Source organism: Neophocaena asiaeorientalis, unplaced genomic scaffold, assembly GCF_003031525.2.
Source record: "Neophocaena asiaeorientalis asiaeorientalis breed wild unplaced genomic scaffold, Neophocaena_asiaeorientalis_V1.1 scaffold144, whole genome shotgun sequence".
Classification (NCBI taxonomy): Eukaryota; Metazoa; Chordata; class Mammalia; order Artiodactyla; family Phocoenidae; genus Neophocaena; species Neophocaena asiaeorientalis.
Genome location: NW_020175532.1, coordinates 1,143,242 through 1,159,454, shown reverse-complemented (window position 1 = coordinate 1,159,454; position 16,213 = coordinate 1,143,242). Strand labels below are relative to the sequence as shown.

Below are 16,213 nucleotides of genomic sequence, written 5' to 3'. Positions count from 1 at the left end.
GGGATATTGGCTTTTGCTTAGTTCAATGGAAAACTATCACAGGTGTAATTTTTAAAAACTGACATATTTTAGAAGCCATAGTCTGCTCAGTGGAGAACAGACTTTGGGGAGCAAAGGTAGAAAGTCAGAGAAACCTATACAGAGGCCTTTGTAATAATTCAGGCTTGGACTAGGGTAGCAGTAGATGTAATGAGAAGTGGTCAACATTCTATATATTTTTTTAATGGTAGAGTCAACATTATTTCTTATAGGAACTGGATTTGGGGTATTAAAGAAAAGAGATGAGGATGAATCCAAGATTTCTGATCTGAGAAAGTAGATGCATGGAATTGCTTCAACTGAGACGGTAAAGGCCATAGGTGGAGCAGGTTTGGAGTAGTTTTAGGACTCCTAAATTAAAGGTGTCCATTAGATATGGATGTGGCAATGCTGAGTGGGAAACTGGATACAGTCTGTAGTTTCACTCTGAGATCCAGATGAGAGAGAAATGTGAACCCAAGTTATGTGGGATCTTACACAATTTTAGAGGACATCTTTGTCCTCTACATTCAAAATTATAAAGATAAAACTAGGTAGAGGGCCTTGTAATAAGCCTGTGCAGGTTAGGAATCTTAAGGCTTAAGCCTTCATTAGTTCATAGTAAACCTGCCTCTCATTGGAAACATAAATTTTGCATATGTCAGAATATAAAAGCCAAGGTATTATATGAGGAGAAAGAAAACTATCTACCCAGAAAGAGTTTCAAGTATTAAGACCCAGATCACTCCAACATTAAGAGGGATGATGGGAAGAACTAGCAGAGGATTTTGAGATGAAGCACAAGGTATGACACAGGAGGAAAATCAAGGTTGTGCAATAATATCCTAGAAGCCAAGTAATGAAAGTCTACCAAGAAAGTGGAAGTGACAAATTATAACAAATACTGCTGATAGGCCAAAAAATGCGTAGATTGAGAACAGACAACTGGAATTAGCTATATGATCATCACTGATGTCCTATGCAAACACAGTTTTGGTGGAATGGAGGCAAAAACCTGATAGGAGTGAATTTAAGAAAAGATGGGAAGACAGAAACTGGAAAACAGAGAGTAAATAGCTTTTGTGAGTTTTGCTACAAAGGAGTATAATAAATAGGGCATTAGCGGGTGAGGGAAGTGAGATGAAAAGTTTTGTTTTGTCTTTTAAGATGGGAGAAAAAAAACAGATGTATGTATGCTGATGGGAATGACCCTATAGAGGTCAGAAACTTGAAAGATAAAGGAGAGAGAAGGTAGAATTGTTGAAGAGATGACCTTGAGTAAAGGAAAAATAATAAGGTTTAATGTGCAAATGAAATTACTGGTTTTAGACAGGAGCAGGGAAAGTTTATGGTAATAGATGAGAGGTAGAATATGTGGGTATAAATGAAGTTGTGATTTTGTACAATTTTTCTTTTTATTGCTTCCATTTTTCTCAGTGAAGTAGGAAGTAAGATCATCAGCCGGGAGTGAGGATGGAGCAAGAGATATTGGGGTGCTCAGGGACAATCCTTAGATGGCCCCATGATCTCTGCTCCCTTGGTGTTATGCCTCGTATAGTTTCCTCCATTTAACTGTGAGTAGAAATTGTAACCTGATTTCTAATCAACAGAATATGGCAAAGGGATGGAATGTCACTACTCTTGATTAAGTTACACTGTACGGCAAAGGATGTGAGAAGTCACTCCTGTGTTTAAGTTCAATAAGACTTCATCTTGCTAACACACAACGGAGAGAGAGAGATTTTCCTGTTGGCTTTGCAAGACGCAAAGAGCCAAACTGTGAAATGCCTGTAGAGAGGGTCACACAGCAGGGAACTTGGGCAGCCTCTATATTCTGAGAGCTTCCTCTTGCCAACAGCCAATGAGAAGTTGGGGTCCTCAGTCATACAGCTGCAAAAAACTGGATGCTGCCATCAACCTACATGAACTTAAAATCGGATTAGACTCCAGTGAAGCCTCTAGATGAGAATACACCCCAGCCAGTACTTTGATTGCTGACTTTTAACTCTGAGCCGAGGACTCAGCTAACAGTCTTTGACTCTTGACTCAAAGAAACTATGAGATAATAAAGGTGTGCTGTTTAAGCCCATAAGTTTGTGGTAATCTTTTATACAGCAACAGAAAACTAATTAAAGGAAAGGAGAAAGGAGACAAGAATTTATGAAACAGTCCTCTAAAGAGTAAAAAAGTAACTGGGCTTATGATTACCTGACAGAATTAAGGGTCCATTTGAGATCTGTGTTCATGAAATCAAAGTGGGACCAGTGAGTTCTATTTGTGTTTTTCTGTAACTATACCAAAAGTGCTATATATGAGTATGAGTTATCTATTTTCATTTGTTTTGTATATTTTGATATATAATTTCAAATTAGTACATAAATAAATATCTATAAAGCACATATTTCTGAAACTCTTTTTATTCTTTTTACTTTTCCTGAAATTTGAGAAGAATCCCAGGAGAGCTAACAATCAGGAATCTAAAATTAAGAATTTAATTATTGGCACCATTGACTGATTAACAAAACCATTTTGTTGAATCTTGAAGTGATTGAAAAATGTAGCATCAATAACTTAGAACTGATCAAATACAACTGGTTCTGTTTTTTATCTTAAGTTTATAAACACATTGATTAAGACTCTAATTCTATTTGTATCTTTATATTTGCTTCTTAAAGTTCCACATGTAAAAAGTATCAAACCTGCACTTTGCAATATGCAATGCATGCAAAAAAAAAAGTGTAAGTTGTAAAAGTATTAGCCCTAACTTTTCTTTCTTAATAGGAAAATAATAGCAATTTGATTTATAAGTTAGACAACAAGTAGCTCAGTACTCTCACTAGGGAAGAAAATAACTATAGAGCATCTTAGGCTATCCTAAAAAGCATACAGAAACTTTGTATAGAAATATTTTAGAGTTGAAAAAGCAGCAATATTAGTATCACAGAATCTTTTTTTAAAAATAAAACTCAAACAGTTTAAGCTGTTTTATGCTATATTATTTACCATCTTAAAGAATAATCTTTCTTTTTCATTATCACTTGAAAGAAATTTCAGAAAATATTAAATAAACATAACCTAACATTTATACGGTGAGTAGTACACTCTAGAATAGCACTGTTCTAAGAATAGTTAATGAATTTATTATCTGAATTTCACAGAAGGGGAAACTGAGGCCCAATTTACTCAGCAAGTGGCAGAACAAGGATTTGATTATAGGAAATTAGGCTCCAGTCTTGACTTTTAACCACCATTCTATAAAGCTTCTCATATGACAGTCCTTCAGTTTTCCAGGGGAAATTATTATAGACCCATAACACTGTAGTTACAGTCTGTCAGTCTGATCAGTGAAAACAGTCTGACCTGTGGAAACATGAGGGTAGGAAAGTAAAATCCAGTATGTACTGAAACATCATAGTCATTTTTAAAAAGAACAGAAAAGATTTTTAAACGTTGAAACTGCAGATAAAACTTACTCTTTAATGTATTTTCTGTGCTTTTTATTGTTGGGTTTTCTAAATGTTAATAGTCCCTTAGTTCCTTTTATTACATTAGTTTGTAACACAAACTATTTATTCTAAAGAAAACTCAATCATAACTCATTTAGCTATTATAGATGAAATAACACAAGAAGTCGTCTAGATTGCTTTATATTGGTTTATGAAAATTCACACGGAAAAAGTCTGCAGTTACTTTTAACAGCATAGGATATCAGATTAGCTATAACACATAAACAATAATTTTAACACAAAACTGGAGACATATCTGCTAAATTGCTGGGTAAGAATAAAGTAAACTTATACCAGAAATGAACGTTATATTATTATAGGTTTGAGAGTCTATTTTAAGTATGGAGAGTTTAAGATGATCACATTAAAACCCATTTTTCTATCTTGGTTACTCTTACAGATCTAAGTCAATTTAGTGAAGCTGAATTAATTAGGACTATCCACAAGAAATAACTGTGAGCTATCTAAAGACTGAATAAACAGCAAAAACCAAATTATCTTCTGTCCTACAACATTAATAGAATCTATTGGGAAATACCGATAGGGAATGAATAATTACACACTACTAATAACATAAAGATGAAAGATAACTACAATTCCTTCAATAAATTTAAGGATTTTGTTTTGTTCTTTTATACCTTGCCTCATGTTATCCAGGAGATATTATACTTCTTTGTAGAAGAACAGAAGAAATCAAAGTATAAATAAAACACATTTAACAAACATAGCTAGAACAGTGAACAGAGTATAAAACCACAAATGACTTATTATTTCAAATGAGAAAAATATAATTAGAAAAATATCCAAAGGTGGATGTAGTAACATATCTAGAGGGTAAAAATGTTATATTGTTAGTAAACTTCAACAAGTAACCTTTTTAAGAAATCATTTTATAAAAATTCATGTTCACATAAAATAAAGAAAATACAAATCTAACTTCAAAGACAAAATTATTGAGATGGTTTTTCTCTCTAGATCCAGAATTTTTTACTTTTTACTTTGAGAAAAATCATTTGTTTTTATTACTGTTGTACTCATTTGTCTTGTTTTTATTTGGAAGAGAATGAAGTACAAGAAACATTAAAAACATAAAGTCAGTTGTTTTCACAATAGTTTTCTATATCATATAATTAAAGCTCATATAGGAGATAAGGTATGAGTGAAAATGTATATACACTTTTCAACTTTATGCATCAATAATACAAGCTTGGTTCTCACTTTATGTAGTACCATTACCTTCAAAGAGAAGTGCTGGGTTTCATCACTAGAGATGTGTACTTTTTTAACCAATTTATTGGGGCTAAAATGTGAACATTATAAAGTATTTTTCTTTGAAGGGAATATTACTGCATATAATAAAAATCAAGCTCCTACTATAGAATAACATTCTAAATGTTAGTTTTGCTTTCAGTTATTTAAAATTTTTTCCTGAGGTTGCAAAGGTATTAGAATCCATAAATGAGCAAAATAATTCTGATAGCCTTATATTAGATCATATTCAAAAGCCACATTTAATATATTTAGCAAATATAGTTCAAAGTTAATAATTTATTAATCAACTGTATGAAAAATATATTAAAAACATAAGCTCTTGTTTAATATTTAAATAATCCCATAAGGCCTTGTATTAGTAAAAAAGTGGAAATATTAAGGAAAATAACATTTCTCACCTAAATGAAGCTCAACTCAGACAAAATGAAAATGTGTTTAATCATTTTAATAAATATATTTTTCAACATTTGTCATGTTAAAGTACAGTAAGGCACTGAATTACATAGAATATTTTAGTGATTTCCTTAAACGTGCCAAAAATAACTACATTTTTGAAGAATGTCCTACAAATGTTCAGTACCAAAACAATCAAGTCAAACTAAGATATATTTCTAATTGCAAAGTTTGCCACTCCAGCAAAGAAAATGCTATTATTAAATTCTAAGAAAGTACCATTTCCTGAGTTGTTAAACAGCATTAAAATTATCACAAATACCAATTTCCAGTTACTTTTAGATTGCTAGGAATGCTTTTCATCAAAAGTTTAAAATTGTTACACAGTAAGGCATATCTGAAATAAAAAACAAAGAAAAATGCATTCACATTTAAAGATATACCTTTGCTCAGTAAGTCATATTTATACATTTAGTTTTTACATATATGATATTCTTAACTTATATACCAAGAATCCTAGGGAGAAATAATAAGGGAGATTATAAACACCAACTCAATAAATAACCCTCAAAGCTCATAAAGTCATAATTTTAGGGGGAAAATCCAAAATTCTAGTAGTCTACCATCTGAATATATTTTTGTTATCTAAAGCTAAAAATGCATATAAATTTTCAGGAATAATTGATATTTCTTTCTCAAGTTATTTGGAATCTGTTCATGGTGCACATATGTGAATGAACGAATACATCCTTAACCCACCAGTATCTTTTTCTCCAGTGTTCAGGCAATCACCCGTGAAAAGTATGGTGTAGATGACAGGATGATACTGTACCTGATTAGCTCTGGAGGTGGTCATGGGATCAGATGGAGAGGACTTGGTGGTAGTTGGGGAAGATGGCAATGTCTGGGAATAAAGCAGTTCAGGAGCAAATCAACCTTTATAAGCCTTAAACTGATTATTTAAATAAAACAAAATAAAATAAAATGTAATATAACGAGAACAAAATCCTATGAACAAATTTTTCTCCTATTCATTCAAATTTAATGGAATTTAAGATCAATTAAGTAACTAATGCATGTAAATATGCATGCATAAGCATGTAAAAATAAATTCATGACTTGAAATCATGATGGTGACCGATAAAAATTCACATGAGTATTAAAGGTATCCTGACCATATTCATGAATAGTAGTCTCTTTTCTTTCCCTCTTGTTTTCTTGGGGGAAAAGGGATCTCAAACAAAAATTCAAGAAATTTAATGAGTAAAACTGAAAGTCATTTTCCTATCAATGAATACAGTCGGGGGTTGAAAGAAGTGGTGAAATGAAGTTTACTTTCGCATAAAAGTATCCACCTACTTAATATGTTGAACATCACCAACAAGTTGATTCCACATGAATTTAGGGTTCCATACTTAAAAGCAATTAAATTTGCTGTTCTGAGTTCTTAATATCACATTATCTTCTAAAACATTAATTTTTAATAAATTTAGAGCCCGTCTGAAAATGTAAACATTAACCTCATATTAATAAACAAGTAACTAATAGCATTTTAACAAATTGCCATAATATTTTTTATCATTTGTGTTAAACACTAAAAATTTATATAGATAAGGTGTATAATATATTATAGCGTCATCAGCCTGTGTTGAAAATAGGTACAAAAATATTAGGAATCAAATTATTGTTCATTTCATTTCTAAACACATATACAAACTATATATAAAATATGCCATATGAGACCATAATATACTTAAGATATTTTAAAAACTTCTCATGTCTAATAGAGTAACCTTAATGTGTGTGTAACATGTTAAGATGTTATCTTTTTAAAAAGGTATATTTTCACTCAGCAAATAGCATGGCTTAAGTAGCACCCTCAATAGATAATATTTCTTAATACATGAAATGGGGTAGTTTTATAGGACAGACAAAATTCTATATGGACATTATGTTTTATATTAATATATATCCATCAAAATTACTCACATATGAGCAAAAGCATAACTTTAAAGGTTCAGCAGTGTCAGGAAAAGCAGATGAAATTACTTAATACAGTCATATTTATGCATTTAATATTTCAAAAGTCCTAATTAGGATAGAATAAAGCATTTAAGAGTAAAAGAAAGGATAAAAAATTCACAGGCTCCTACTTAACTCACTGTTCTCAAGTAACAAAGACTGATTCTAATATCAGATCACATTTTAAACAGTCCACTCCTCTAGGGATTCTTGATTCTTAAGTTAAAACCTAAGATACTTTGAGGAAAACCAGACTTAATGTTGAGTCATACCAAGATTTTTGTTAAATCATACTTTAAAAGGGGAGAGGAGCTACATTCAGAAGTAAAACCTCACAAAAGAAAAAAACCCTTCGAATCCTTTGTTTTCTGTTTTTGCTATTTGTAATAAATTCATTTTACAAAGTCATTTCTCCAGAGAGACTTTCATTTCCAGTCATTAATAATTGCCCTAATATTTTATTTTCCATGCAATACTATGCAGAGACATACACTATTGACTTTGGGCTACTCTTGTACTATGAACTGAAGAGTAAAGGTTTTATTTTCCCATCTCTGGCTACAGTTGTTACTGTACAGATTTCCTGGGGGTAGTTAACATATATTTAAGAATATGTTCTTTACTAATCTCAGAGTGATTATGAGACTGCTGACTAAATAGATGTGAGATAAATCTAGAGGCCATCTATCCCAATATAGGTTAGAAGCCAAGTTCATTAACCTACAGAAGCATGAGGTATGTGTGTTGGGCTCTTCTATTTGCATCAGGATAAAATCAACTTGAAGTATCACAGGTGTTCATTATGACATCTATCTTGCCCTAGATATGAATTCTCTTGAAATATTGCAAAGAAATATGTGGAAAAAGTAGTAATATCAAGTGACTCAGAATTTGTGGTCACTAAGATTAATATTATCTTCTGTCAATTTATTCAGTATTTTTCTTTTTACTTGGCGTATATGTGAGGTATTGGGCATGTATTAATAATCGATAGAATTCATATTCATCAACATTGTCCTTAATAATTCTGATGCTGTTTCTTTCTCACAGAAATAAAAACAATAATTTTAAACTTCTGGAACAATATTAATATGTTTAAAAATCATTAAGGGTTTGGTTATTAAATATCATATTCTGATAAGTTAAGAGTTTAAGGTTTTAAATAAAACGTGAAAATTAAATAAGTTTGGGCTTTAAGGGATAAGATTGTCAGAGTCTTTTGACACAGTCAATTGCATCTAAATATATTTTCTTGTTTATATTCCTAAAATAATAAACATGTAATGAAGTAAACAGGTGATGAGTTTTCTATTGATATTTATCCATTAGTCATATAGATACCCTTAAACAGAAAAAGTCTCCTTCCTTTACAAATTTAACCTATAGCAATAAAGAGAATCCAGCAAGTTTGCATTTCAGTTGATTTTTTAAATGCTGGTGGTAAAAATTGTTCTCATAAATAGATATGTGTAAATAAATATATTAACGTACTGCCTTTAGTTTAAAAGGTTCTATTAATTAGATTAAAAAACAGCTTTGATAGTTGTTCTCAACCACACAAATAGAACAGAAAAATTAGTAAGAAATACTTCAATGTACAATATGTTTGTTTCCCTAATATTTTATAAACATTTTTATTCCTATTTACTATGCAGACTAAAAGTTAAAGTGGTTTCAAGTTTAAAAAAATCATTTAGTAAAACTTCTGATATATATCTGGAAGATATAACTAACTGAATATCCATATAGCAACAATATATTAAAATATGTTATAAATAACATTTATAAAGGATATATACTGCGAAAAACTTTTTTTATATTTATCTATTAGTGATTATGAAGGGCACAGGCATTTTTTAGCACAATTTTATCTTTCAAATGGAAAAGTATGATATTTTTATTTATATGACACAAATGTCTATTTAAGAATTCTGCTCTAAACGTTGAAGGCTGAATTACTTATTGCAGAAAAATTTGAAGTGGTTTATAATTTTAAAATAGTGGATCCTTTGGAATATAAAACAGTTTTTTAAAATTCAAGATTTAATAATAGTCATTTAATTAAATGTAGATTTCACTAGGCTCTTGGGAATAAGAACTAAAAAGTGATTACAAATTATGAAGTGCATTCTTGTTAACAAGTGACAGTTTTACTGGACCAGAGAATATTACTATAAATAAACTCCATAATAAATAAGCTTACCTCAAGCAAATCTACAATAATAGACTGTCAAGGTCTATTATATGTATAGTGAAAACAGCAACAAACAGCAAACTTCAATTTTAATTTGGAAGGTACTACTAGCTAACTGAGTAACATTACTTGAGTAATCGCCTTCTCAATCCTTTGTTTTCAGTTCTGTTAAATAAATCTGCATACTACTGTATAAAAAATAATAGATCAGCTATTTAAATATGTAATTGTTATCTGTGGTTTTTCATCCTGACAAGTATCCAGCATTCTCCCAATGTCTGAACTATCTGGAACCACTTAGCCCTAATATAAACTCATGTTGTCTAATTTCAAAGGTCTTTTACAATTGATTCCTATTCCATAGCTTATATTCCTCCTAATTACTATTCTACACCTTTATCCTTCTCTTCAACCATTCAATCCCATGTATTTTCTCTTCCTTTCAATTGATAGTTTTTATTACTTGAAAGAAATCATGATTTTCCAGAATGAGCTTCCTTATCTACTACAATTGGCCTCATTTCAACCTGTTCAGTTTTCCAAACCACTTTTTTCCCTATCTTCTCATTCTTTTCAATGTAGACAAAATTGTGATCTCCCATTCAAACTTCCTACTCTTCAGGGGCTAGGACCTTAACACCCTAAACTATTATCTTTCCACCACTCCTGAGTCATTTTGTTCCCTTAATGATCTCATCTTTATTTGGCATCTCCAATTTCTCTACCTTTTCAAGCTCCTTTTTATTCTTTAACATTAGCCATTCGCTCTTTAGTAGCAGGGGTTATGTGAGTCTCTCTAACTTGTATTTTACTCCTTTTATATCCACAATTTCAAGTCAGCAGTTCCCACACTTCACATTTTTTTTTTTTTTTTTTTTTTTACCTAACCAGCCTCTTTACCTTTAGGAAATATTATTAACAAATAACAACTTTTCTCTCAACATAGACTTGAAACTAACTTTTAGAATCTCCAATGATTTCCTATTAAAATAATAGTTATTCTCTAATTTTTCTTTGGGTATTTGATCCTTTTTAGCATCTTTCCTTATATTGTACTTTCCTCATTTTCTTCCTTTTATCTTTAAGGTTAATAAGGAGCACTTACTACGAACCAGGTATAGATCCACTCAGTTAATACTCACAATATCCTTACAGAACAGATTACTATTACTTTTCCCATGTTATAGGTAAAGAAGTTGAGGTATACAGAAGTAAAACAGCTTGTCCAAATGTACACAACTGGTAAATTAAAGACGCAGGATTTGAAACCTGGCAATCCTATTTCAGATCCTATACCTAACCGCTATACTATAATGCTTCTGACTTTGTTTAAAAAAAAGTAACTGCTTCTTTATCTCTTTTTTTCTCTCCTACAATGAAGGTGTAAGTGAAATTATCACCTATACTGCAATTAAGGATCTATATTTTCAGTTTTAAACTGTCACCTATGCTTCTATCAAAGACTACTTCAAGGAAAAAACATACTATGTACAACTTATTCAACTTGCCTGAAACAAACATACAAAAGTATTATCTCACATAGATGCCTGACTAAAATTCACTAGTTGCTTCCTAGAATTCAACATTTTGCTAGGCTCAAAACCACATATAGTCATTTAAAAATTTTCCTTATTATTTTAGAACTGGATTCAAACCAGTCTCAAAGCCTCACAGATTTCACTTTGAAATATCTTTTAACTTCAAGCTTTGTCTCAACTTTCACCACCAGAGGAGATTGTGTTCATCATCTTATTCTTAAAATATTCCCTGGTCTCCTAACTTCACCCTGATACAAGACTTTCTATTACAACTGAGGTCCTCCTCTTGCAGATGCTTATTCAAGACTCTGAGAAATTCCAGAAGAGAGAAATCTATTGGATTTTGTTTAATCAGCATTACTCAAACTTAGAAGCCATACAGCTCAGTGTTAAGATCAATTACCAGTTACATTTACTTGGGTAAGTTACTCAAATTCCTTTAAGCATCAGTTTCTATTTGTATAACATGGACTCTTTACCTGCCTCAGAAGAATTTTGGAAGGATGAATGAAAGGTGATAATAAATGTAAAGTGCATAGTACAACGGCTAGCACAGAAACAGAATAAGCACCATATACATCACTGTTACCAGTATTACTGATCCTTCATTCTTGACCATAAAAGTGCTTTTCCTGGCAAAGATTAACATCCCCTGGATTTGCAGGTATTACATAAAAGAAGTTTTAAAAAATATTATTTTATAAACCTTCAAATCTAAAGATCTGCATAGTAGATTACTCAGCAAGTGTCATAATTCTCTTCCTCTCCTAACAATAGGTGTTCCTACAAGCACTCTAAGAATCTGTGTGGAGTTTTAGCACAGAAGAGAACAAAGGGTAGAGGTGCCTCTTTTTTTTTTTCCATAACCTTCCAGAGAAATTAAAAGGGCTCTTTTGGAAAATATTAGGAAGAATCAGTAGTCTACAGGATACCCTTTGGCCAGACATCCAAGACTCTCCATTATCTGGTCCCACATGGCTTATCTAACATTAATTTCCTCTAAACTACAACACAGATATTCCACTTCTGTCAAGATAATCTCTTTACTATTTAACAATTATGATGTCTTTCTCCTCAAATGCATATTGCTTCATCTGCCTAAAATAAGCTTTTCTCTTTTTTCTCCTCTAATCAGGCAATTCCTGTACAATCTTCAAGGTCCAGTTCAAGTCTTCACCTATTTTACAAGACCAAATGTCACTCTAGCCTACATTTCTTTCACACTCCTCCAAACTTTTATACTACATTGTTTATATTGTAGTTTTGGTATATAAATACAGTTTTATATTTTTATTAGTTATTGAAAGTATTTAGGATCTCTCATAAACTAGCTTGACAGAGCAAGGGCTACATTTTAATATATTTTACAATTCACTAAGAAGGCATTTAATAAACTTATGATTGAATGAATAATGAACAAATTATGTGCTAATTTTGCCAATTTTTCATGATGAAAGTAGAATTCTTTGAGCTAAGTGAGATTTTTGGTATCTTAATTTAATTTTTACATACAAAATAATTATTTAAATGCCTATAACCACTTCTTTTTAATGTAGATTTTCTTAAAAATGCATTTGAGCCAAAGAGAAAAAAATGCTGAAAAACTGTAATAGACAAAGGAAGTTAACAAATGCCAACTATCTTACTGATTTGTTGTTTCTACCATGTTTTGGGGTTCATTTATTGACTCATTAGGTATAAACAACCATACTTAGAGCGGGATTTGAGGGACTTACAGCAACAGGAAATGTTTCAATAATCCCGTGAAGAAAAAAAAGTAAAAAGTACAAAATTCAAAACATAAAAGGTGGAAATGAAAATATGTACACCAAAAAATCTGGGCTAAGACGTGCCCCAGGAATGAGTTCAGAGCTTCTAGGTAAACAAAGTCTAAATTATTTGAAGATCACTGAAGGTCTCTGCTATTTTCATTTCCTGAAAATAAGAAATATAATGTTCTATGTTGCAATTATATGTTTAATTTTGGCTTACTGGCTCTTGCTGCATATCTGTTTCTTAGTATACTGCCTTGTGAAATGAGCACAATGGTGTTATGTACGTTATAATCTTCTGATATTAAGGCTATAGAACAGAGGCTACATACTTTGATTATTCAATAAATATTATTATTATTGTCATTTTGAATATATAAAATATTGGAGTCCCTCTCTATTAGCAAATATATATTTGATTTAAATAAAACAAACAAACAAAAAAACACATTTGAGAATAAAGAAGTGAATAGTTCACATCTAATATCTAAATTGGATGTAAGGCTGTCATGCTAGATATCATCATGCTTCCATATGAAAGACTTGTGAGACCAGTATGTACTGCTTTCCTAAGAACTTATATTTGGTTGAGATTTCATTAAGTCAATAAGGCTTCATTTGGGGAGAATATTCTGGTTCATGTAATTTATTCAGAAACCAACTGTATCTAGATCACATAATTCAGAAAAGAATATTTTATAAAAGTCATAATAATATATGGTGTAAAATTCTAACTTTTAAAGCAAGTTTTATTCATTTAGAACTAACTCTGACTTCCTATTTTAAGTCCAAGTTACATATTAATTATACTTTTTGTAGTAAGCAAAATCTTAAATTATCAACCATAAAAAACAAGATACGTAGTAACAAAAATTAAGAAAATATAATTTCAGATCCAACATTAATTCATTTCTATGCAGAAATTACATTTTCCAGTTCCAGAAATTTTTAAAACTCAAATTTTATTCTTTGCACAATCTTAACTAGAAGAAAATGTTTAAAAATATTTTAAAGAAGTTATTTTAAAAATTAACTTCAGAATTGAAGTCCAAAGGGAATGTAAATGTTATGCCATTAGTTAAGGGAAAGACTACCATTTTAAAAGAAATCTTATTATTATTCTATGTACTAAAATATAAAAAAAAATAAACATTATATGAAATACGTTTTTATCTATTCTAGTGTAAAATAATTTATTTTAGAAATAATTATTTTATACTGGATTACCAGCATAATTTCTTCAGAAATAAAAGCATGGTAATTTAAATTTATATACTTCACTTACTATTTAGACAATGATCCAACAAAAAGTATTACATTGTAAAACAGGATACCTAGAAAGTTAGAGAATCCGAAATTTAGAGTATAAATAACTCTGTTGATCTACAGTATGATAAATCTCTCTTCCAGATTTTTTGAGTAAATTTTTCAAATTTTACATTTATAAGAAACTGTTTAAGTATTAAATATATTACCCTACTAGATGTAGTGTACTTCTTAATAAATCTTTTAAAATGATACTCTATTTCACATTATTTATTACATGAAAATATTAATCAATAATAATTTCAATGCCATGAATGTCTACAAAGCTTACAAATGAATGCAAATACACAAAAGTAAATCAATCACCATTATTTTTTACCACTTATCTTGAATTTAAATAATATTATCTGAACAAGGCAAATAAAAATAGAAATGAACCCAACATTTTAAAATTCTGGCTTTCATAAATCTTTACTGAGACTGGATATACGATAATCTATAAATCTCATATCGCCATAGAGAAAATTAAAGTTTCAACAATGACTCATAGACTATTATTTGATGGTACTAGCTATTTAGTATTATAAAAATAATAAAAATTCATTCATATCATTGTCCTGAATATATTGCCAGTGATACAGTACTCAAAGTATATTTTATGTTTTACTTTTTTAAAAAAATCAAGATATTCACTGCCTTCCCTAAATGTTTGAACTTACAGAAATTACAAAATAAAGCAGAGAAGTAATAGGCTGGATTAGAGCAGAAAGTCAATAAACCTTCAATGGCACTTCAGTGCCAATTCTATAAATTCTTAGACCCAGGAAATTGTAACCTAGAGGTCTTTAAACTCATACTTTTAGAATTTGGATAAAATCATGGTACCACTTTCAAGGCATCAGTTTTTAAATTATCCTTTGTATGCACCTAGCACAGATAAAATAAACATTTCAAAACTATAAATGGCTGTGAAGAATAAAAATATCTACCTGTGTTTAGAAGTTTAAAATATTTACATTCTGCCATGTATAAACTAAAAGATACTTCCTTCAAAAGTTATAAAGGGTTACAAATTAAACTATTTTGACACTGACAAAGAGCATAAAATGAACGATTTTATATGGAATAACAACTACCCACTCATGATTTAAACATGGAAGGACTTTTTAAAATGGTAATTAAAAGAAAATTGAGTCTTGGCCCATAATTTGAAAATATATTACCTAATTATTAATTGCTATGTTTGTATTTAATTAGACAGCCTTATATTTATCAATATATTGGTAAAATTATAATAGATTCATAACACTGCCTAGTATAAAATATTTTTTTTCAATTCAGAAACATGAAATTAATAAGATTTTGAGCTACATTTCAAATTTATTACAATGAACATAAATATTCTGTGAACTAATGAATAATACATTTCTTTTGAAGTCTATCAATATGATCACAAATTAAGCAGCTAATTATAAAAGGGCAAATGCAGAAACATTATAAACATAAAGTATCAAACAATTTTGAGGATTTAAACGAGGTTGAGGGGAAGAATTCACCTTATTTAACATTAAAGAATGTCATTTTTTTCCTACATCATGTCAGCCATTATTCAATCTTAAGAACTCACATTGTCTTCTATCAAGTAAAATTTTTGTTACAGAAAATCCCACACATTAAAAATAAACATTGGCCCTTTATGACATATATATAAATACTACACAAGTTATACAGAACATAATAGCTGATTTGTAACAAAGAACTCTTTGCTAGGTACAAAAGTTTACTTATACATATTTGTTGATAAAAAATGTTGAACATGACAAGTTGACAAAATAGGAGTTTATATGCATAATAACTATACTAAAGGCTAAAAATATTATTAAGAATATGGTATTAGGAATTTTGAGAATATAGTTTCAATGTTTATACTTTATTTAAAAATTGATATTATTTTAAATAGATTAAATTTCTATAAATTAATCAAATTTGTGTCTATAATTTTTTAAAGGGCACCATAAAAGAAATGAGTCACATAATCGCTCCTCAGTGTAACACTAATGAATGAGTAATTCAATTATCTGATCAATCTAAAGAAGAGACTCTGACAGTCTTTAAATAAATAAAAGACAACTCTGTTATGTTTTAAGTATTACTTAGAAAAAAACTTTATGTGCTAAAACTTTAAGGCTTCTTTCAGAAGGAATTCATACTACACTGTGGATGTTAGTCTTT

The 16,213-nt window shown here is 30.1% G+C and overlaps 1 protein-coding gene across 2 annotated transcripts in view; it reads right to left on the bottom strand.

The window, feature by feature from the left end:
* The window catches only part of NOVA1 (NOVA alternative splicing regulator 1), a 136,241-nt gene that overhangs the window by 15,133 nt on the left and 104,895 nt on the right, over positions 1-16,213 (bottom strand). For both annotated transcript variants that reach the window (XM_024769195.1, XM_024769194.1), the window contains one exon: positions 6,022-6,093. In XM_024769195.1, the coding sequence (XP_024624963.1) occupies positions 6,022-6,093 (72 nt within the window). The remainder of the gene's footprint in view (positions 1-6,021; positions 6,094-16,213) is intronic.